Source organism: the organism of the source record quoted next, unplaced genomic scaffold, assembly GCF_019419815.1.
Source record: "Pyrus x bretschneideri cultivar Hongxiangsu unplaced genomic scaffold, Pyrus_bretschneideri_v1 Contig39, whole genome shotgun sequence".
Classification (NCBI taxonomy): Eukaryota; Viridiplantae; Streptophyta; class Magnoliopsida; order Rosales; family Rosaceae; genus Pyrus; species Pyrus x bretschneideri.
The window spans coordinates 444,472-466,541 of NW_025999712.1; the positions used below are offsets into that span (position 1 = coordinate 444,472).

The 22,070-nt window shown below is 38.6% G+C and overlaps 4 protein-coding genes across 4 annotated transcripts; 3 read left to right on the top strand and 1 right to left on the bottom strand.

Moving 5' to 3' along the window:
- The first annotated feature begins 772 nt into the window (after positions 1 to 772).
- Positions 773 to 4,656, top strand: LOC103935286 (cation/H(+) antiporter 24-like). Its single transcript, XM_009345047.3, has 3 exons — positions 773 to 1,155; positions 1,729 to 2,736; positions 3,243 to 4,656. The coding sequence occupies exons 1-3, from the start codon at positions 847 to 849 to the stop codon at positions 4,455 to 4,457; spliced, it is 2,532 nt and encodes an 843-aa protein (XP_009343322.2). The 5' UTR covers positions 773 to 846; the 3' UTR covers positions 4,458 to 4,656.
- Positions 4,657 to 6,174: 1,518 nt separating this feature from the next.
- On the top strand, positions 6,175 to 7,658 carry LOC103935267 (SWR1 complex subunit 6-like). Its single transcript, XM_009345030.3, has 4 exons — positions 6,175 to 6,279; positions 6,423 to 6,501; positions 7,085 to 7,191; positions 7,265 to 7,658. Exons 1-4 carry the CDS (start codon positions 6,175 to 6,177, stop codon positions 7,466 to 7,468), a joined length of 495 nt encoding a protein of 164 aa, XP_009343305.2. The 3' UTR covers positions 7,469 to 7,658.
- A 189-nt stretch (positions 7,659 to 7,847) lies between these two features.
- LOC103935269 (laccase-3) lies at positions 7,848 to 10,231 on the bottom strand. The gene is given in 6 exon segments (XM_009345031.3): positions 7,848 to 8,222; positions 8,310 to 9,257; positions 9,342 to 9,715; positions 9,852 to 10,003; positions 10,119 to 10,174; positions 10,177 to 10,231. Coding segments are annotated over 6 exon segments (1,701 nt in total). The 5' UTR covers positions 10,217 to 10,231; the 3' UTR covers positions 7,848 to 8,091.
- Positions 10,232 to 17,499: 7,268 nt separating this feature from the next.
- On the top strand, positions 17,500 to 18,345 carry LOC125468502 (uncharacterized mitochondrial protein AtMg00860-like). Its single transcript, XM_048564323.1, has 2 exons — positions 17,500 to 17,583; positions 17,950 to 18,345. The coding sequence occupies exons 1-2, from the start codon at positions 17,500 to 17,502 to the stop codon at positions 18,343 to 18,345; spliced, it is 480 nt and encodes a 159-aa protein (XP_048420280.1).
- The last annotated feature ends 3,725 nt before the right edge of the window (positions 18,346 to 22,070 follow it).

Genomic DNA, 22,070 nt, shown 5'->3' on the forward strand with positions numbered 1-22,070 from the left:
ACTCATTTTATTGAAAAAACAATAATAATAAAAAATAAGTCGCCGTTAAAAAATTAAAGTATATATCTCCTTGCACAGCAGCAAGTCCATGATCAACAGCAACATTAGCTTCTTGAATGGACGAGAGTGAAGAAATACTTCTTGAGTTTGAACCCTTCATTCATGTTAATTTTACTGCATTCGGGCTCGAACCCTTTCTGTTCACTCAAATTTTACGTTTGAAGTAAATAAATAAATAAATAATTGAAATCCAAAATGAATTTTATTTTCACACGTCCAATAATTTTTTTTTATCATAGATTATAATATTGGGATTGGCTTCTCTCCTAGCTAATGTTAGCTAAGCTTATAATTTTGTCATTGATGAAGATCTTACTTTCATGATTTAATGTTAGTTTTTTCTTCAATAATTTAAAAAATAGGATTCTTTTTAAATTAACTTAATTGGCTCTCACGATTTTTTTTTAATGCTAGAAAATCATAAAAATGATTTTGTCATTGAAACATTTTTACATCAATTTTTAAAGAAAATAGTACAGGTAACATTGGAACACGTAAAGAAATATAGGGGTGATGTCGATAAAAAAAGGGAAAAAGAAAAAGAGATATAGGGGCGATACAAAATATTTGGGTGATGGGTAAGAAATATCAACAACATCCTCACAAACTATTTGTTTTTGTTGGCAACCTCACAAACTAAGAAAATCTGAAAAATGGTCAAAACTTCTTATCCCTTATTAACGCATGTCCTTGCCCCTCTTAGCCTTCTCTCTCTCTCTCTCTCTCTCTCTCTCTCTCTCTCTCTCTCAACATTTGCATGGTTAGGGTTTCCAGTTACTTCTTTGCATGGTTAGAAAATTCCCACTTTACCTTCCCCCAACTCCTTGGGATGGAGGTTCAAACAGATTTCAGGCGTCCGTGAAAGCTCAGGCCGGCAATGTGTCCATAGATTTCAACAATGTTTATCCTTCAATCATAATTTCATGTGGAAAGACTCGACAGGCAGGCTTCTACAGCTTACTTTACGGTGAAAATCCATTGAAAAGTTCATTCACTCTTTTGTTGTTAGAGTTCGCTTTGATCATCGTCCTCACACGTATCCTCCGTGTTCTTCTCAAGCCTCTCAAACAACCCAGAATGGTCTCAGAAGTCATTGTACGTTCCTCTTCTCCCTAAGAGTTCTTACATATTAATTTGTTAATATATATTATATATATGCATATAAAAAAATGTTCATACACGCACTCTCTTACCATTCGAGCTTTGGTTGGTTCCAATGCCAAGAGAGTCATTTAACCTTTATGCATATGTGTGTATATATAATATATGGATAATGTTAGGGATACTAAAATTTTAAACCAAATTCGCAAATCAAATGATGTATCATCAATAGAAAATAAGTATGTTAATCAACACTTAAGTAATAATCCAATCATTAACATTCACATCATTTTGTTTACAAATTTTGGTTTAAAAATTTGGTCTCCTTAAGTATATATATTTTACGAGTAATGCTAGGGAGATTAAAATTTGTAAACAAAATTTCCAAACTAAATGATATGTCACCAATAGGAAATGAGCACGTTTATTAACACTTAAGTTACAAAATTTAGTTTCCTTAACATTACCCTATATATATTTACATCATTATAAAGTTCATAAATTCTTTACTAGGTTGTATGAAATTCATCATTTTGGTATTACAATTAACTTGATTACTTTGTTTAGGGTGGTATATTCATTGGACCGTCAATTTTAGGCCGCAGCGAGAAATTTACTTCAGTTATGTTTCCAAAAAATTCAAAATTCATAGTGAGAAATATTGGATTAATTGGATTCACTTATTATTTTTTCTTGTCCGGAGTGAAAATGGACCTTTCACTAGTGAAAAGGACAAATAAGAAACAATTGTACATGGCATTTGCTGGAGTGCTCCTCCCTTTCATAGTTATATCAATTGTTGCATTCAGTTTGCGCAAGTCCATGGACAAAGAACTAGCTAGAATTTCTTCACTTGGATTCATTTCCTCCGGCTTGGCCCTACCGTTGTTTCCTGTCATCCACGCCATCCTCAAAGAGCTCAACCTTCTGAGCTCTGAGATCGGACGTCTGGCATTGTCGATATCGGTGATCAGCGATGCGATTGGAGGGTGTATAATAGTTTTATTTGAGGCAGCTAAGCAAGGTGAGGGCAACCACCTGGCTGTGTTATGGTACTTGATTTCTGTGGTTGTTTTTGTGGCCTTCATTGTGTTTGTGATTAGAAGGAGTTTGTTGAGAGTTGCTGAGACCACCCCAGAGGGGCAACCAGTGGACCAAGCATATGTGGTGTCGATTTTGTTGGGGGTTTTAGTGATGGGATGTTTGGGTGACATCTCTGGGATCACGATTGTAAACGGTGCGTTCTGGTTGGGTTTCGCGATCCCGGATGGCCCTCCGCTTGGATCAACAATTGTAGAGAGGAGTGAGATGGTTATAGTGGATGTTTTGATGCCATTTTCTTTTGCAATGGTTGGGCTTTCTGTGAATGTGAATGCCATGAGCTCTGTTGGTTGGTCAAGCTTGAGTCCCTTGTTTGCCATCATTGCGACTGCCTATGTGGCCAAGTTGCTTGGAACACTAATCACTTCTGCCTTCTTTGAGTTGCCACTCAGAGATGGTGTTACGCTCAGCTTCATGATGATCCTAAAAGGTCAAGTGGAGATAGTGGTTTTACTCCACTGGATGGACAAAAAGGTAAACGTACGTTATTGGCATACACATGAAAGAAATGTTAAATGGACTTACAGAAAGCATAAGATCGGGTAAATTGGCAGTTAATTTGTACTTCTTGGATTACATGACATTGTTAATCAACAAATTAACTGCTAGATTAGATGATAAAAAAATATGACTGAAATCTTCCACTACTTGCATAAAAAAAGTTCTTAATTATATTTGTTGCCAAGACATTTTACACCTAAATAGTACTATAATGTTAGTGAGAAGCACAAAAGAATCAAACTAGAGAAAGCAACATCTTACACATCAGTTTGGTGTTTTTCAACTATGATCGAGTTTTGATGAACTTATATATGAAGAGCCTTAACTATTTATCTACACCGAATTGAGCTTATATCCAAACTACATTACTTTTGAACTTAGGGTTTATCATTTTTACTTTTCCTAGAAAATCATAAATGAAACATAATCCTACTCATCCGAACTCACTTGCTCGCTGTTCTGTGTGTATACATGCACAGATAATGGCGATTCCAGGGTTTACAATGATGGTGATATCCATCACTACAATGACTGCAATAGCCACGCCCTTGATCAGCATCCTCTATGACCCAACAAGGCCATACATGGTCCATAAAAGGAGAACCATCCAGCACACTCCTCTGGAGGAAGCAGAACTTCGCATAGTCCTATGTATATATGATGAAGATAGCATAGCTGCCCTCATAAACCTTCTTGAAATCTCCAATCCAACTCTAAGCACCCCGTTCGTAATCTTTTCTCTCCATCTCGTCGACCTTGTTGGCCGGGCTTGTCCTGTGCTTATGGACCATGAAAAGCAGGAAGAGCAAGATTCAAAATATGCAGTTTGTCACACAATCCACAATGTCTTAAAGCAATACCAAGAAACCAAAGGTGAGTGTGTTAGGCTCCATCCCTTCACAGCTATAGTGCCAAACAAAACAATGTATCAAGACATTTGTGACCTAGCTCTTGTGAAAAAGGCCACACTTATAATTTTGCCTTTTCATAAAGAGGGTTTGGATACTCTTGGAGGACAATTAACAGAAATTGTGAGGCATGGGGTTAGATCTGTCAATTCAAATGTGTTAGCCCATGCACCTTGCTCAGTTGGAGTTCTGGTTGACAAGGGTCATGTCAACCAACTGGCATTAAGGAACACCGAGCTACATTTTGCCGTGCTATTTTTGGGCGGAGCAGATTCTAGGGAGGCATTGTGTTATGCAGATAGGATGGCCGGAAAATTCAATGTGTCACTGACTGTGATTCGGTTTCTTTCACACAATTCTGAAGGTGATGATGAGATGGAGAAGAAGTTGGATGATGGGGTTGTGACATGGTTTTGGATGAAGAATGAGAGGAATGAGAGGGTGAATTATAAAGAGGTGGTGGTGAGGAATGGGGAAGAGACAATCTCAGCCATTCAATCAATGAATGATGATAATGAAAATAATTATGACCTTTGGATTGTGGGGAGGAAACAAGGGATCAATCCTGTGCTTTTATCTGGGCTATCATGTTGGAGTGAGAATGGTGAGTTGGGAATAATTGGGGACTATATTTCCTCTCTTGATTTTTGTTGTACTGCTTCTGTGTTAGTGGTACAACAGCAGACTTTGAGAGGGCAAGGGTCAGATAGTACAAGTGGAAGGTTTGCATGTAACCCTAGCCCTACTCAGAAGGTGAAGGATTTGTTAATTTCATGGTGTTGGTAACTAGGGTTTGATATTTCATAAACCAGATGTGTATTCATTATTAGCTAGGTTCAGGCTTTGAAAAATTGCATTTGAAAGAGAAATAGGGACCAGCTGAGGTAGAATTGAGTTTAGGTGAGTGAATAAAATTAGTACTCATTTGAATGTTTACTTTGTGATGTATCATATGTTAATTACATGTATAGATACTTCATATCATGTACTCATTTCATACAGACGGTAATTCTACTTCAACTCAAAGCATACGCGCTTATTTGCAACTCTCCCACAAAGTTAATCCTCTTCCCTACAAAGAAACTCTTCTTAGCGCTCGATAAGTCATATATGACACTCATTTCTTATGAAAACATAGGGGAAGAACTACACTTTAATGATCGTATCATTAGTTTATTAGAGTAAACAACAACAACAAGAAGAAGTTTTATTTACCCATATATTTCTTACAACTGAATCATCTACTCTTGGTTTTGCATCAAGTTTTCTTTTAAATTCTAGAATGCAACTACTCTTGGTTTTGCATCAAATCTTCTTTTGGCTCCAATACTCCATATCTTTCTTATAGTCTCTTACCAAGTTTTCATAGGTCTTTCTTTACCCATTTTGCCCTCTGAGGCTCTATCTTGTAGTCGTATCTTATAACTAAATCAACTGTAGGTCTTTGGTTCACATGTCCAAACCACCTTAACCGATTTTCTCTCATCTTATTTTCAATCGGGGCCACTCCAAATTTACCCGAGATATCCTCATCCTTAATCCTATCACTTCTCATGTGCCCACACATCCAACAAAGCATTTTCATCTTCGCTACACTAATTTTCTGCATATGTTGCTTTTTGACCACCTAACATTTCATGTCATAAAGCATTGCTGGCCTTATTGTCGTCTTATAAAATTTTTCCTTGAGTTTTAGTGTCATACAACAATCTCACAATACGCCCAATAAAGAAAAAAGGGAGTGCATCAGGTAGTCGACAACTGACACTTTATTCTTCGCGCCAGATCCCAATAATATGAATCATTAGTTTTTTAAGAGTATCGATAACTAATTCTGACTGCAATTAAAGATACATCCAAATGAAACCATGAACATTATGATGGAAGTCATCATGTATTTTTTCAAGCGATAATGGGAGAAAGTATACTCAGATACCGCACCTCTTAAGCTACAACCTTGAACGTGTCAAACAAATAACAATAATAATAAATTTAGATGCTGAATGTGCTGATCAAATCTCTGGGTGAATAATTATACAAATTGTCTGGATTTGCTAATATTGGGCATATGTTTACCAATTCCAAGGTCCAGTTACAAATCATAACACAGAAACAACTTTCGATTGGAGTCCTAAGCCCAAATCTCTCACTTTCTTCCACCCCCCAGTCCTCCAGGACCTCCACTCTCTGCAATGTCCTCCATTGTTGTGCAGTAACGCCTCTCTCTCTCTCTCTCTCTCTCTCTCTCTCTCGATACAGCTTCGGTGATACAATTTTCTTTCTGTATATTCGGTATGTTTTGCGAAGTCAGCGACTACCCAAATCTTAATGTCATAAAAGTCGACGACTTTAGCTGAACCACTCACAGTGAGCTCCAGATTAATCCGACCCAGAAAGGTTTTACTCATTCCAATCATGCTTTCTTGATCGAAGCCCATTGCTATCGATTTTCCATCAGTCGAATTTTCGAAAAGGAGACTCCTTTCAACTTCTTCCTGCAGCAATGGACGACGATGGGTCCAACCCATTGCGCCGAATGTCGAGTCGAACTCGAAGGGTTGCTTCGAAAATGACTGCTGCCCTGCAGAGCAGTGACAACCACACGCAGGTATATACAAACACACATGTATTTATATGTTTTGGTGTGTTTTTCTTTTTTTTTTTTTTTTTTGTTTTGTTTTGTTTTGTTTTTTTTCTGTGAATTTGTATAAGTATATTAGAGTTGGTGGGTTATGCTGGTTGGTGTTTTAGGCTGCCCTTGCTCGGCTTGAAGCTTTGGAAAATGATAATGCTGGTTTGGAGACGGTAGAAGTTAACGACGATGATGATTGTAATTTTTCATGGAACTTCTCTTTAACCACTCTGTTCTTGTTGGTTTTTTATTTTCGTAAAGAAGTTATTACCTTGTATTAGACAGTGGGATTTAGATTCTGTTGAATGATTTTGCATCTGAAACCGAAGTGCATTGTGATGTCAATATATGCATTTTAAGCCTTTCTGGTTGGGAAATGCTCGTTAAGTTATTAGCTATGGTGTTTAAGTATGGCCATCAAACGGTATGTAAGAACGGAAGAGATTCTGATCAACCTCTCTTTCCCTCTCTCTCATCACTTGAAGTTATTTCAGTAAGTTGTCTATCGAAGGCAATTGTAGCTTAGGTAGTCTAAGTCTTAGAGGGATATTGTTTTTCCGTTCCAGTCGAATTTGGTTAAAGTAATAACTAAACGTTTGGGAAATTCCTTCTGCAATTATCATCCGACGTGCGTATTTTTTATTTTCCAATGGATTTACATCTTTCATTAATGGAAAATTTTCAATGTAGTGAGTAATAGCTCTGGTTGTTCGCTGTTCAAGAATTCTTGTTTAGGCATGGTATAAAGGAAAAGAAATAACAATTTGAACTGCTGCTGCAGTGTTTATAACAAAGAAGCAGTCTAAGGGCACCAAGCGTAAAACCCGGCAGGCAAAAGCTCTCGAGGCCAAGAAGGCCCCAAGAACATTCCTGGAGCTTGTACATGAGGTAACAGGGATTTTTCTGCATGTATTCTTTTAGGACCGTGTCTTTCCTTATATAATTTTTCTCATGGAAACAGGCAAATCTCGACTCCTTGCCTCCTTATGTTCCTTCCTATTTGAAGGCAGCAGTGGGACCACCAAGCTCCACCTCCCGCTGCCATTTCTGCACTGTTTGTGGTTCTGCTGCCACCTACACATGTGTGAGGTGTGGGGTGCGCTTCTGCTCGGGTCGTTGCCAGAATATACACAATGTTACTCGATGTCTGAAGTTTTTTGCCTGATTGGTGAGTGGTTTGAACCAACATACGTAACTTTAGTGAACTTTATGCTGACACATGTTGATAATCCATAAACTATCATTTACTGTGTTGTTAGTAGTTATTGTAATCTTGTTTATATTGTTGTTTTGGTTCTAGTCTCCCTGAGAAGTAGGTGTACCGTCATTTACACTAATATCTCGTCATTCCTGGAGCTTGTTCACCATAAGAGTTGCCGTAGTTTATTTCTAGAACGGTTTTATGCAGACTGCATGGTGCACCTTCTGGGGAAGTTAGCACCATCTCACCACATAGAAGCTAGGTTGATCTCATGATGTGTTTCCTTCATATTTTGAGCTATCAACTCATCATCTGAAAGCCGGAATGAATAAGATACGCAATCTGAACTGTTTCAAATCTTATATTCCTTTCCTTGAATTCGGAATCAAATCATAAAATGACAACTTTACTGCATTGTTGGAGCATTGTCCAACTCTTGACTCCATACGGGAAAAGAAATCACAGTGGGAACTCACTGACAAATTCAACCTAACCAATACATAATAAATCTAAGAATGCAAGATAACAGCAAATCTTGCAATTTCAATAGTGAAATCCAACTGCGAGTGCCATCTTCTGCTGGTAATTTAGCATCGGGGTAGATCTGGTGGAGGGGGAATTACAGATTGTAATGGTTCGATTCCGTTCTCGACTAGAAAAGCCATAGCCAAACCCAGGAAGAGATGTGAATCTAAGTGACAGTGCATCAGCCAGACACCTAATTTGGTCAAGAGGTAGAAAGATGTCAAAATAGTGAACAAATATAGTTTAGACGAAAGCTTAGGATACGAGATTAGCATGTTACCTGGATTATCAGCCTTAAATCGTATAGCTACCCATCCCCCTGGAGGTGTTCCGATAGTATTTCTCTGTGGTGGGTCAAAGAGGTTGAATCTCGCTGGATCTGTGCTGGGGTTGTAGTTTCCAAATCCTGATCCAATCACGTAGAAATGGTACCCATGAAGATGCATAGGATGCTCCTCAATAGTCACAATATTTGTGTCCTGAAGCACTATTTGTACATTAGCACCATACTTCAACCTGTAGAGCTTAGTTCCACGACGAGGTGACCATAGCCCCCGGGGCACATTTCCAGTATAATTGAATTGCACAGGAGGAATGGGTGGAAAGTCTGTGGTGAAGACACCGGGTACACCATAGTAGGCAGCTTGCATTAAGGAGTTAGTTCTTGGTAATACAAAGGAAACATTGTTCATGCTAGCTGCAAAGCGGGTGTTGTTTGGTCCTTGACATCGAGGGCTGTTGGGAACTGTGCAGTTATAAAGTCCTAAACCCACAGTGAAAAACAGGTACTCGTCAATCTGCGTGGGGACTCTGACCTGGGATGGGCTCTTTACCTGGGCAGTGTATGCAGTAGCAGTTGCTGTGTCATTGTAAGCTGGCAATGTAGGAAATACTGGTGCTAAACCTTGATTTGAAGAAGCAGCATTCTTGTACTCAAGGATAGCAGTGGTGGTGGTATTGTCGAAGGGCGCATTCTGGGCAGTCTGATAGGCACGAGCAGCCATGTAGTACCGAGCAGGGCGCTGATCAGCAGTAAGCAGAGCATCGGTTGTTTGGCCAGGGCCTAACATGATAACTCTGGTTGCGAAAGGTTTTGTGTAAGATGCGTCAGCACCCACAACAGTCAGTTGGTGGTTGGCAACGGTAAAGAAGAGTTCTTGATTGAGTGCAGAGTTGATGATTCTCAGGAGAAGTGACTCGCCTGATACGACTGGAATTCGAATGGTTTCTGCATCGCCATTTTTTTTTTTTTATGTCAACGCATTATGCATCGTTTAATTTTGCATATTTAAGCAAGTGGAATTTAGCAAACCTTTTCTGGAACATCTGTAAAGATCACCAGGCTGGCCATTAATGGTGTATGCATCGGAGACATTGGGTGCTCCTCCTGTGAAAGCCGCAAGCCTCATGACATCTTGGGGGTCTCGATCAAACCATTCCCCAAGAAGAATGGGAACTTCTCGTTTTGGCATTGGGAAGGGGTAGGGAACACCCAATCTAGGGTAGATTATGAGGGCTCCATAGACAGTGGCTCTGAGCCATCTGCTGTGAGCATGCCACCACAAAGTGCCCTCTTGGTCTATGATTGTGAACCTGTATGTGTAGGTAGCTCCTGGTTGGATAGGGCACTGTGTGACGTATTCCGGACCATCTGCCCATGGATTGTTCAGCTGCCTCAGTCCATGCCTGAAAGATACAGAACAATAAGCAGTACATAAACTCGGCACGGATACTAGACAAACATTAAACCGTATATAAACCACGATTTAGTTTATTAGCAGCGGAATATTCAGAAGCATCGTAAATTATGATGAATGAATACCAGTGGATGGTGACGTTGTATCTTGCTCTGTTGGTAACTGTGACGGCAACGGAATCTCCATTTCTGACTTCCAAAGTTGGACCTGGGAACTGGCCATTGACTGTGATTGTGCTGTGGGTTCTGCACAGCCTCCTCACCGGCCTCGCTTCAACCTATTTCGAAATTTCCACGCACAAAACACAGGTGTTATGAATACGAATACACAAATATGAACATGAACGCGAATACGAAGACTACTGTATGCATGCAAAATGAATGAATACGTACGATGAATTCATGGAAGTGAAATTCTGCAGCTGAGAAGGAAGCTAAGAAAGTGAGGAAGCAAGAAGGCCAAGCAGAAGGGTAAGTTTGGAGGCCTCCATTGCTTTGCTGGTGATAGTGTGAACTTAAACTTGTGAGGGAGGACCTATTTATATATTTCTGGATTAAGCGGGAAAGGGAAGAACAAATATTAATTTTAATTTAATTTAATATTTTGAGAAATTACCTATGTAAATTAGGTTTCTAGGTCAACATTGGACACTGAAGATCTTTTAGGACATATTAGTCCACCCAAAAAGGGGATTTGGTTCACCCACTATGCCCTCCTCGGTCAAGTGTAAATGTTAACATCTCAAAGGTTTGGTGATTCTTATTAGTGCCTTGATTTATTAGGGATTGAGCTTAAGGTCATAAGCCATGGCCAAATCTATGAAGGGATTGAGAGTTATGCTTTACTTGATGCGAGCAATCGAAAAGCTCCGTGGTCGGAAAATGTTAATTATTGACGGTTGAGTGTACTATTTTGTTATTGGGGGCGGATCTGTGATATCATTTTTTTACATAAATTTTTATGCCTTTTAGTGGGGTTCACTCTGTAATATATTTTAACTGATCTTAATCTTCTATCTTTTAGAGCATCATTCACAGGTCATACTTGTAAAAAATTAGACAAGTTCAATATCATTAAGACATTCATTTGTAGTGAAGGAAACAGTTGAATATTGTTCTACAAAAAGCACTAAACGCTTAATCCACCAGTTATATGGTTTTAGATGTGGGTGATTTTTAGTAGACGTGATATTTGAGGGAAGACCTAAAAGATAGACTGTTTAAATCGTCAAAATACAGTAAGGAGTGGGCTTCACAAAAACGTGTCCAGTTGTGTAAAAAAAATGATGCCATAAATTCTTCCCCCTTGTTATATTCTCAATTTAGACTGGTGCAAACAACGTAACATGTTACACGGTCCAGCAATATAAGAAATTTTTATTGTCGTTCCTATTTCATACTTCATCATATCCCTCCGTGGCAAGTGAATCACACCACCACTTGTCCATCATCTATCATGCCTTGTGAGCCAAGACATTTTGAAGCATTCTAAATTGACTCATTCACCCAATTTTTTTTTGCTATATCACTTTTGCTTTTCAAAACCTATAAATTATATAGGGACAGTTAAATGGGGGGTTGAATTTTGGTTTGATTTGGTAGGGAGGAAGAAGAAGAAAAATTATTTTTTGTTGCATTAGTTTAGTTTTTCCGTTATGAATTTGATGCAACAAACTTCCACCCTAGGAAGAGGAGGAGGGTCCATCTATGGAAGTAGCAAGTTTCTTGCTCCTATCATCACCTCCACCATCTTCACTGAATAATTAGGGTTTCTAACGACTTGGTCATATTGAAAACCAATTAACTCGTTTATGTATAATCTACGATCGAGTACTCAACGAAATATATACTCCAACGGGCAAACTTACTAGAAGATGTAATTACGGGCAAAAATGCTATTTTTACTATATCTTTCATACAAAATTTGTGACACTTTTGTAATAGAGATTGGACTAGACCTGACAAACGGTTAGTGTTTGTCGTTTTCATGTCAAACTTGTTATCTTAAAGGATCGTATCGTGTCAAACCTGTTATCATAACGGATTTTAAACAAGTGACCCTGATTTGTCAATGAGTCATGCAAGAAATTGTCATGTCGCATATCTGATTCGGCAAACGATATCGGGTTCTTAACTAGTAACCCTGATAACAACCTGAATCGTTAACGCGTTGACCCGAAACCTGTTACAATTGTGTCTTTTCGTGTTAGGTTAACGTGTCATGCAATAAATTGTCAATCATCATAAAATTCCACGTGTTGGTGGGCCCAGGGCCGGTCTAGAGATTTTTAAGGCCCGGGGCGATGTAAAAAAATGTGCCCTCACTTTATATAAGAAATTATTTGTTTTCACATGTAAGACATCGATAAAATTATACTTAGAAAAACACTTCAAACTTAATAATTTAGAAACAAGGAAAAACTAATTTATTTTGTATCGTGAGAAGGAACCAAAAAAAAAAAAAAAAAAAACTCTGAGTTTACAAGTAGATAGATATGAGTTTTGTTTTCCATCTGAATTTTTAAAGTGTTTTTATATAAATCATGAGGTGTTTTTTCTTATTTACTAACCTTGTCAATATGGGACTAAAAAAATAATGATATTTTTGAGTCTTTAATTGATATGTATAAGTAATAAATTGGTACTAAATTAAATTTTTTGATGACACGTTAAATGATTTGCAAATTTGGTCTTAAAATTTGGTCAACGCATTACTCTTTGTGGAAGATTAGGAACAAATGTTTAAAAAGAACAACCCACATAGCTACTAGCTATTAATTAAAATAAATTAACAACCAAACAAAAATTTGTAAAAATTGAAAAGAATAAACATGCACTTAGCATTTCGAACTTAGGACCTCTCGTTAATTTTAAACAACAAAAACTATTGATTCTATTAAACTTCTTGATCATTTAGCCAAATTTTATATATTTATACTCTTATGAAACGAAATTTGTAAAAATTGAAAAACAAATAAACACACATCGTGTTTTGAACCCAAGACCTCCTCATTAATTTCAAATAACAAAACCACCAATTCTAGTTGAACTTCTTTGTCATTGAACCAAATTTTATAAATTTATACTCTTATGAAAACATATACAAATATACCACCCTAATAATTTGAGGCCTCGGACAGTCATCTTGCCAGCACTGGGCCTGGGTCAGCCATGGGTAGGCTCTACTTATATTAGAGAGATAGTACAAATGTGGTATAAAAAATATAGTAAGTATAGAATTACTCTTCTACGAGTGATTAGTCTACAAAATAAACGATTGAAAAGTAGCAAACCAAAAGGATTAAAAATAATATGTTCGAAAGCGAAGTCAGTTGACACTTCCAAAGTGTATGAACATTTCTATGATGGCTTTTTGTCAAGGTGTACGAGTATTTCTGTGATGGTAGTTATTTTTCAAAAGTGTTTGAATATTTCTTTGATGGTTTTTTTTTTTTTCAAAGTGTAGTATTTGTTTAAAACATCAATCAAGGCACTAATTCGCATGAAGAGTAGTTAATCTTGTGTTAGTTAATTCTTATTGATTTTAGATGAAGCAGGTACTGTCCAGATTTTCAATGTATCAAGAAGATCTGTCTTGGAGGCTCCCAGCCAATTAGAAATGTTCTTACGAGATGTAATTAGGAATTTAGGTAGTCTGCCAACCAACTTTGGAGAAATCATATCATGTTTCATAATTTTTTGGTTCCTAATCTTAAACCTAGACCGGGACATGACAAAACAATCAAACACGCATCCTCCCCATTTCACACGAGCTACTCATATTGTTATTTGACCGTCGTTCATGGATTTGAACTCACGGTCTGTACAAAAGTTTAGACTGAGTCCACTAAACTAAGCAGTGTATGGAAAAATAAGCAAAAATGCTTTCAAATCACCAACGCACTTTAATGAATCGTTTAGAAGTGTTTTTAAAATGATAGAAAACTCTTTTAAAAAAATATTTCTGGATTCTAAAACCACTTAAAGTGCTCTTTGCAAGAAGTACTAGTTTTGTGCTTCTTGCAAGAAGCTAGTTATATGCTTCTTGTATGAAGCAGTTCAAGTGCTTTTGTAAAGTTTACTTGTATTTTTATTAAGTATTGGGTTAAAAAACATTTCACAAAAAACACCTTCAACTATTTTAATATCATAAAAAACGCTTAGAACTATGTTTGACAAAAAAGGTTAAAAGTGCTTTTGAATTAAAAAAAAAAAAAAAAAACTTGGTGCTTTTCTAGAGAGCACTTGTTTTTTATTAAAACTTTCCATTTATTCCTAATAGAAGCGTTTTTACAAGAACTACTCCTAAGTATAAGTGTCTTTTAAAAGAAAAGCAACTTCAGACGAGCCCTAAATTATCACCGGCAATATATTTTGTCACTTTTATCATCAATAGCTCTTCATTAATCTGACTCACAATCACAAAAAACAAATAAGACTCTAAATCACATGAAGCGACATGAACGAAAGAACCAATACTTTGATCAACTACATTTCACAAAATGCTTGACAAATTATGAGATGAAATACCAGAAAACAAAACTTGGAAGTCCAAAATTTTGTGCCCATAAAAATTACTGAAGTTACAAGCCTATGTACACTGCCCAACAAGAAAATTACAGCACAACTGCTAACAGAACCACTGCCGGCACAAAACCGCGAAAAAAAAAAAAACAAGTTAATTTATCCAGTCAATCATGTCCGCACCAAAGACCTGTTAATTTATCCAGTCAATCAAGGTCGTCTGAGACACCGTCAAGTTATGGGTGCTCTCACCCATATCCAAGTGGGTACAAATCTTCGCAGGAATTAAGCAAATCCTTTGATTAATAAACTTTTCTGGCTTTACTTCTTTCAAATTTCAAAATAAATAAGGGGATTCACAAAAGTTCAAGTTTTTCATTTTTCTTCTAACATCACAAATATATGGAGAGAATAATGCCAAAAAGAGTACAGATTAAAACTGGTGGTGCAGTACTACCTCAAATGACTTTAGGCCACTAGAGACCCCCAAAACCGCTTCTATAGCATCATCAGGTGTGAATCCCAACATTTTTGCATAGCGCTCAAGCAAACTCTTAAGTTCTGAGGGGACTTTGGGGTCAGCTGTTGTTCCATTGGCCTCGAGATTTTCTTTCAGTGAAGTAGAAGCGTTCTGTGTGGATAGATAAATCATCCGACGAAGAAGAGACTTCCTCTCGATAAGTCTCCATACATTTGCTTGTTAGGTTTGGAACTTATACATATCATGATAAGGATACTCAAACGTAGGTTTAAACCAATTAGGAGTCATGGCCATGTCAATAACTGATCTCCTAGAATTAAGGGATATGGGACGTGATTGCTGCAGTTCATAGCAGTTGCTATCCAATCGTCATGATAGATGGAAGTTGGAGAAGTTCAGTTCGATATAATAAGGGATTCCCTGCTCACAAAGAACACGTTCTGTAATCAGGGTTCTATCACCATTGCAACAGTAAGGTCTTGAGTGAGTAGAAGAATTCTTATGTGTTACCAGTAAACAGCCTGCACCAGGTCTTTCAGTTGGTGTTGCTGGACAGATGGGTTCTCAGGTATGGTTGATTTTTTTTTTTAATGCCAACTCTTGTAATGTTATATGTAAGATATGTTGTTTATGATCCTTGTTGAAGACTAACCATTTATAGTTCCTACATTTGGTATCAGAGCCAGGTTAGTCTACTTGGATTCAAACTTAATTATCTTAACATTTATACCTATATCATTTACTTGGAATATTTGCTATACGGGGAAGAAAATTGCCTCAACCCCTAAGGGTAACTTCATGGAATCAAATTCTCCAAGTCACCAAATACATATTAGTTGTACAACAGTACAAGACAGTTTCATACCGAGTTTTCTTTCGGACAACAGGATATTCCTTCAAAAGGACCTGACACCATTGATAAGTCTCGAATCAGTTCTAGAAACTATTATCAGAGGCGAAAAAGAGGCGCAAAATAAAACAAGACCATAGTATGGTGTGCAAGAACATGTATTAAAAAAATAGAAATGAATGCTCTCCTCTTCAAAAATTGAACAAGAACCAGACACTTACGATTGGAGAAATAATGATTGCCCTTAGTTCTGTGAATCCAACACTTGTACATTCCAGTTATGCATTATGCAATGTATCAACATGCCAACAATTGTTGCTCATAATTTTTGTAGCAAGTTTTCCTGACTAAAAATTGAAGTAGGAGATATGATCCATGTGATACTGACCTAAATGATAGTTTCTTTCTGAAGTTGGTGCCCACCATGGACGGGACTGCAAATCTTCATTGAAGGTCAAAGATACAAGTAAAAAGTTGATGACTCACTACCCTCCAATTACTTTTGGGTAAGAACAAAGCTACAGCAAACGGGCTAATTTGCCTATAAAAGGAAGAAGAGGCCCCAGAGATAAGGACACTCAACCAATCAAACAAACAAATATACAAACTCTGCTTTCAAGCCAGATTTGCATCCAAACATTGTTATCAACCCAGATCTCAATCTTTTCAGGATTATTCCTTACAAAAGCCATCTTTTGTCTAGTTTAAAGCTCTGCTACCTCCCTTGGTGGCGTAGTATCGATTCCCTTGTGCAAACTTGTTTACCATCCATCCCTTTTTAGCGTATAAACCCTGTAATCTCAAAGAAAAGTAACTACAAGAAGTTCAACCTTGCCAAACAAGGTGAAATCTTGCCTGAGGCTCTTTGTTTGTTCTCTGAATTAATAGATCTATTGCTTAATGTATTCTCCATCATGTATTCAATTCATTTCCATTAGTTTTCCTATTATAAAAGTCTCATTTGTATTCAACTCATTTCCATCAGTTTTCCTATTATAAGAGTAGCTTCGAGCAATCGTGCTTAGGGGAACAGAGCGGGCCGTAACAACCAGGGTCCTAGGACTCGTGACGGTCGTAACAATGGATCGAGACATCAGGCTCATGGGCGTATCAACGCCATGACTCAGCAGGAGGCGCAGTAGGATCCCAGAGTCATTACTAGTATGTTACTCATTTTTGGTAATTAGTCTCGTGTTCTGATTGATCCAGGTGCTACTTACTCTTTCATATCTCCACAATTTGCACGAGTGGTTAACCAGCAACCTACCCCACTTGGATATGATATGTTTATACAAATGCCACATGGAGACCTATTCTATGCAGAATGTGAGTATAGGGATTGCTCAGTAATTGTTGAAAGGGAACTTATGGAAGCCAATTTGATTCCCTTCAAAATTGTGGAGTTCAATGTCATTCTGGGAATGGATTGGTTATTTAGGCACAATGTCTATATCAGATGTAGGGAGAAATTTGTGACCTTTGATCGGCTTGGATGACCATTGATCACGTTTCAGGGTGAGCAACAAATCCTTCATAATAATATCATTTCTGCCATCCAGACAACAAAGTTACTGCAGAAGGGTTGTGATGAATACTTAGCTCACGTTGTCACACAGGATTAACCCTCTCTGTGTCCAGAAGATATGCCAGTGGTGAATGAATTCACCGATGTTTTTCCTAAGGGCTTGCCAGGGTTACCACCTATGAGGGAAATTGAATTTACTATTGATTTACTTCTAAGTACCAACCCTATCTCCTTGGCACCTTACCAAATGGCACCGGAAAAGTTAAGGGACTTGAAGATTCAACTTCAGGAGCTTGTGGATAAAGGTTACATCTAGCCTAGCATGTCACCCTGGGACACTCTTGTACTCTTTGTCAGAAAAAATGATGGGTTGACGAGACTTTACATTGACTACATGCAGCTTAACCGGGTGACAGTGAAGAAGCGTTATCCCCTACCCAGGATTGATGATTTGTTTGACCAACTAAGGGGTGCTCAGGTGTTCTCTAAGATTGATCTTCGTTTGGGTTATCACCAGCTACTAATCTGAAACAAAGAGGTGCTGAATACTACTTTCCGCACTTGGTATAGGCACTATGAGTTCCGTGTCATGCCTTTTGGATTATCCAACGCACCAGCAACCTTCATGGATTTGATGAATAGAGTGTTCAGATGGTATCTTGACCGGTTTGTAATTGTATTCATTGATTACATCTTGATATACTCCAAGAGTAATGTTAAGCACATGAAACATTTGAAGTTGGTGTTGGAAAGGTTGAGGAAGAACCATTTGTATGCAAAGTTCATTAAGTGTTAGTTTTGGCTAGACCATATCAGCTTCCTGAGACATGTGGTTTCTGTTAAGGGAATTAGTGTGGATCTTCAGAAGATTTCGGCAGTGTCTACATGGGAGCAACTGAGGAATGTTACGGAAGTGAGGAGCTTTCTGGGGCTAGCTGGCTATTACCGACGTTTTGTGCAGGACTTCTCACCTATCGCTCTGCCTTTTACTAAGTTGACCCAAAGGGGGTCAAATTTGAATGGGATGAGAATTGTGAACGGAGTTTTCAGGAGCTCAACACAACGTCTTACTCACACCCCTGTCCTTGCTCTTCCAGACGATGGCGGTGAGTTTGAAATCTACAGTGATGGATCCTTATCAGGATTGGGTTGTGTTCTGATGCAGGATAGGAAAGTCATCGCCTATGCTTCCAGGCAGCTCAAGAATCACGAGAGAAACTATCCCACTCATGATCTGTAACTCGAAGTAGTGGTCATTGCTCTAAAAATCTGGCGACATTACTTGTGCCGCATCATAAGAGTTTGAAGTATGTCTTCACCTAGCATGAGCTGAATTTGAGGCAAAGGAGGTGGTTTGCTGATGACACAATCGAGGTTTTATGGCATTTGGGTGATTGTGGATCGACTCACCAAGACTGCTCACTTCTTACTTGTTCGACAGACCTACACACTTGAGAAGTTGGCAAAGTTGTTCATCGATAATATTGTTAAACTCCACGGTGTACCTATCACCATTGTCTTGGACAGAAATCCAAGATTCACCTCCAGGTTTTGGAGAGTGCTCCATAATGCCATGAATACTCAGCTGTTGTATAACATTGTTTATCATCCATAAACCGATGGTCAATTTGAAAGGATGATTTAAACTTTGGAGGACATGTTGAGAGTGTCTATTCTTCAATGGAAAGATAGTTAGGATATCAACTTACCATTGATCGATTTGCCTACAACAACAACTATTATTCCAGTATCGACTTGGCACCTTTCGAGGCACTGTACAGGAAAACATGCTGGACACCGTTATGTTGGACAGAGGTTGATGAATAAGTGTTAGTAGGACCAAAAATTGTTGACACCACTAACACTGACATCTAGTTGATTAAGAGGAATCTGAAAACGACACAAGATCGACAAAAGAGCATCGTTGACCAACATTCCAGGGATCGTGAGTATGAGATTGGAGACTTTGTCTTTCTGAAGCTGTCACCCAGGAAGGGTGTGGTTTATTTTGGTAAGCAAGGCAAGTTAAGTCCTCGATATGTTAGCCCCTACCAGGTCACATAGAGGATTGGTGCAGTTGCTTACAAATTGGAGCTACCACCAGAATTGTCGTAGATTCACGACGTTTTCCATGTCTCCATGCTTCGAAAGTATGTACCGAATCCCTCCCATGTCATTCAACCAGAGCCATTAGAGCTCAGTCAGGATGCGAGCTATGTTGAAGAATTTGTGGCGATCATCGATCGACAGGATAAAACACTGAGGAATAAAGTCATCCCATTAGTGAAAGTGTTGTGGAGGAACCATGCAGTCGAGGAAGCAACACGAGCATTAGAAGAACATATGAGGAGTCAGTATCCGTATTTGCTTATTTGAGATTATAATTTCGGGGATGAAATTTTTTTAAAGGGGGTAGATTGTGAAACCCTACCCCCAAAAGAATTGTAATTTTCATTTTTTTTTACAAGAAATATGAAATTACATTTATGCCCTTATTCCTTACCCAATCCGGATCTCCTTTTTTGGATTCCTTTTAACTCTTATCCTTTCTTTGGCTGCCACGTGGCAACTTCCCTAACCCCCATCTCTTTCCTCTCTTCTCCCCGCATTACTCTCTCTTAGCTCACAATCACTTTTATCTCCCTCTCACATATATTTCTCCCTCTCCCTGAACTACTAACACCCACACACACACCCTTTTAGAGTTAAACAACGATGGAGACGACACCGTGCACCACCACCCTCTACCACCTCATTAACCCCCCGATGAGGAAAAAGAAGAAAACCCAACTCCGGCAAACCCTGGGGCTTTTGAGTCAAAACCCAGCCGACTTCAGCCACTTCACGATGAGTTTCAGGTATGGAACTTTTCCCCTTGTCTCACTCTTCATTTTGATACTTTGATCGTGCCCTAGGGAGTTGGTTTGTTGTCAACCGTAGCTATGAAGGCTCTGGTCTTAATCCCCAGCGAGAAACGGGCCAAGCCTAAAAACCCAACCCCAACCCGGCCTTTGGGACTCGGCGTCGGCCCAATTGACTGACCCAAAACCCTTTAATGTTTTTTTTGTGCCCCCTCAGGACTTATAATCGAGACGTACAATCTCGACGTCAAGACACTCCCGCATCGACATCTTCGAATCCTCTTAGTGCAGGACCCATCCCTTGTTCATGCAATTTTATTATTTCTTGTAGTGTCCTAGATTAGTTGTATGCTTTGAACATGTTCCTTAATTACATATTCTTTATATTTAAATTTATATATTTTATTTATATTCTTTGTTCTCATGCATGTTAGTATAGCTTCGTCACCTTCGGATGTCTGCTAGCATGTGTGTCACATCCCGGCCCAGGGGGGACCACTTCCCGGGCCTGCTCCACCACCGTAGCACGATATTGTCCACTTTGGGATTACCATTCCCTCACGGTTTTGTTTTTGGAACTCACGAGCAACTTCCTAGTGGGTCGCCCATCATGGGATTGCTCTAGGCCCCTTCTCGCTTAACTTCGAAGTTCCTACGGAACCCGAAGCCAGTGAGCTCCCAAAAGGCCTCGTGCTAGGTAGGGATGAGAATATACATTTAAGGATCACTCCCCTGGGCGATGTGGGATGTCACAACGTGCCTACCCTAGTATATGAAGGATATCAGGGTTGAGCGTGTCATTACTGCCCTCTAGAGCAGTGACAACTAAAGGTGGGTTCGGTTTCAATCGGTTAGGTTTTTTGCCAAACCGAAACCAAACCGAAATTTCAGTTTGGTTTAATTTTTTTCTGGTTTTATTCGATTAGGTTTAATTTCGATTCGGTTTTTTTCGACTCGATTTCGTTTCGGTTCAGTTCGGTTTTTTTATAAAACCTTTTTTTTTTTTTAATTTGAAAAGTGGTATATGCTCTACAATTTTGCTTACAGTTTTTTCCATTTTGAAGAAAGTAAAGGAAGAAAAAAAGAGAAAGAGAAGGAAGATGCAAGAAGAAACAAAGAGAAAGAAGATACAGGGAGGGTCGGGTGGGGAGAAAAAAAGGAAAGAAAGCAGAGGGTCGGATGGGGAGAAAAAAATGGAAGAAAGAAAAAGGTTGGGTGGGAACAAGAAATATGACTTGGATTATGGGTTAATGGTTGGTCTAAAACAAAATCTTAAAACTTGGGTGTAAACTTAAATTGGGTTTGGAATATAAACACTCAAATACTAAAAAAAATAAATAAACTTAATTATATTTAATTCGGTGGTTTGGTTTTTGAATCACCTAAACTGAAACCAAAACAATAACTTTCGGTTCGGTTCTGTTTTTTTACTTCGGTTCGAATTTTTTTTTTCGGTTCGGATTGTTTCGGTTTCGATTCGGTATTCGGTTTTTCCAAACCCACCCCTAGAGACAACCGCATGCAGGTATATGCAAACACATTATACATGTAATAACTTGTCCCTAATTGTATGGCTTTTATAATTTTGAATGTGTGAATTTACGAAAATGCCATCAAAGGTGAAAAATGTTGACTTTTGTTGTGTCACGTGAGATTCGTTTCCTTGGTGTATCATTGTAGTACTCGTCATTAGGAACGTGTGGGCATATGGGGAGTTGAATTTGGGGCTAAAACGTGAATTTTATGAAATTAGATGCATTAAGGGTATTTTGGTAATTTTACGTTTACGAGATAGTTTTGCTTTTCGTTTTTTCTTCCCTTGGTTGGTGAGCATGTGGGGCCCATCTTTACTTTTTGGTTCCCTAGTTCTCTTTCTCTCTTTTCTCTTCTTTCTTTCCTGGTGAACTCTCTTGAACCATCTCCCTCATCACTCTCTTCCTTTCTCATCTCTCTGTCACTCTCTCTCCCCGATCACTCAACTACCCAACAACCATAAGACACCCCGTTATCCCCCATGACCTTTGCAAGACCCATGATTGAAAAAGAAACACCTCCCTTAAGCTCATTTCTTGCTCTGCACTATGCAACCCTTCTCTGGTGAGTT

Coding starts and splice junctions, on each gene's coding strand:
- LOC103935286 (XM_009345047.3), top strand. CDS start 847: ATGGTTAGAAAATTCCCACTTTACCTTCCCCCAACTCCTTGGGATGGA. Junction 1,156..1,728: donor GAATGGTCTCAGAAGTCATT/GTACGTTCCTCT, acceptor TACTTTGTTTAG/GGTGGTATATTCATTGGACC. Junction 2,737..3,242: donor TCCACTGGATGGACAAAAAG/GTAAACGTACGT, acceptor ATACATGCACAG/ATAATGGCGATTCCAGGGTT.
- LOC103935267 (XM_009345030.3), top strand. CDS start 6,175: ATGGACGACGATGGGTCCAACCCATTGCGCCGAATGTCGAGTCGAACT. Junction 6,280..6,422: donor GCAGTGACAACCACACGCAG/GTATATACAAAC, acceptor TTGGTGTTTTAG/GCTGCCCTTGCTCGGCTTGA. Junction 6,502..7,084: donor AGTTAACGACGATGATGATT/GTAATTTTTCAT, acceptor CTGCTGCTGCAG/TGTTTATAACAAAGAAGCAG.
- LOC125468502 (XM_048564323.1), top strand. CDS start 17,500: ATGCAGCTTAACCGGGTGACAGTGAAGAAGCGTTATCCCCTACCCAGG. Junction 17,584..17,949: donor ACCAACTAAGGGGTGCTCAG/GTGTTCTCTAAG, acceptor GTTTCTGTTAAG/GGAATTAGTGTGGATCTTCA.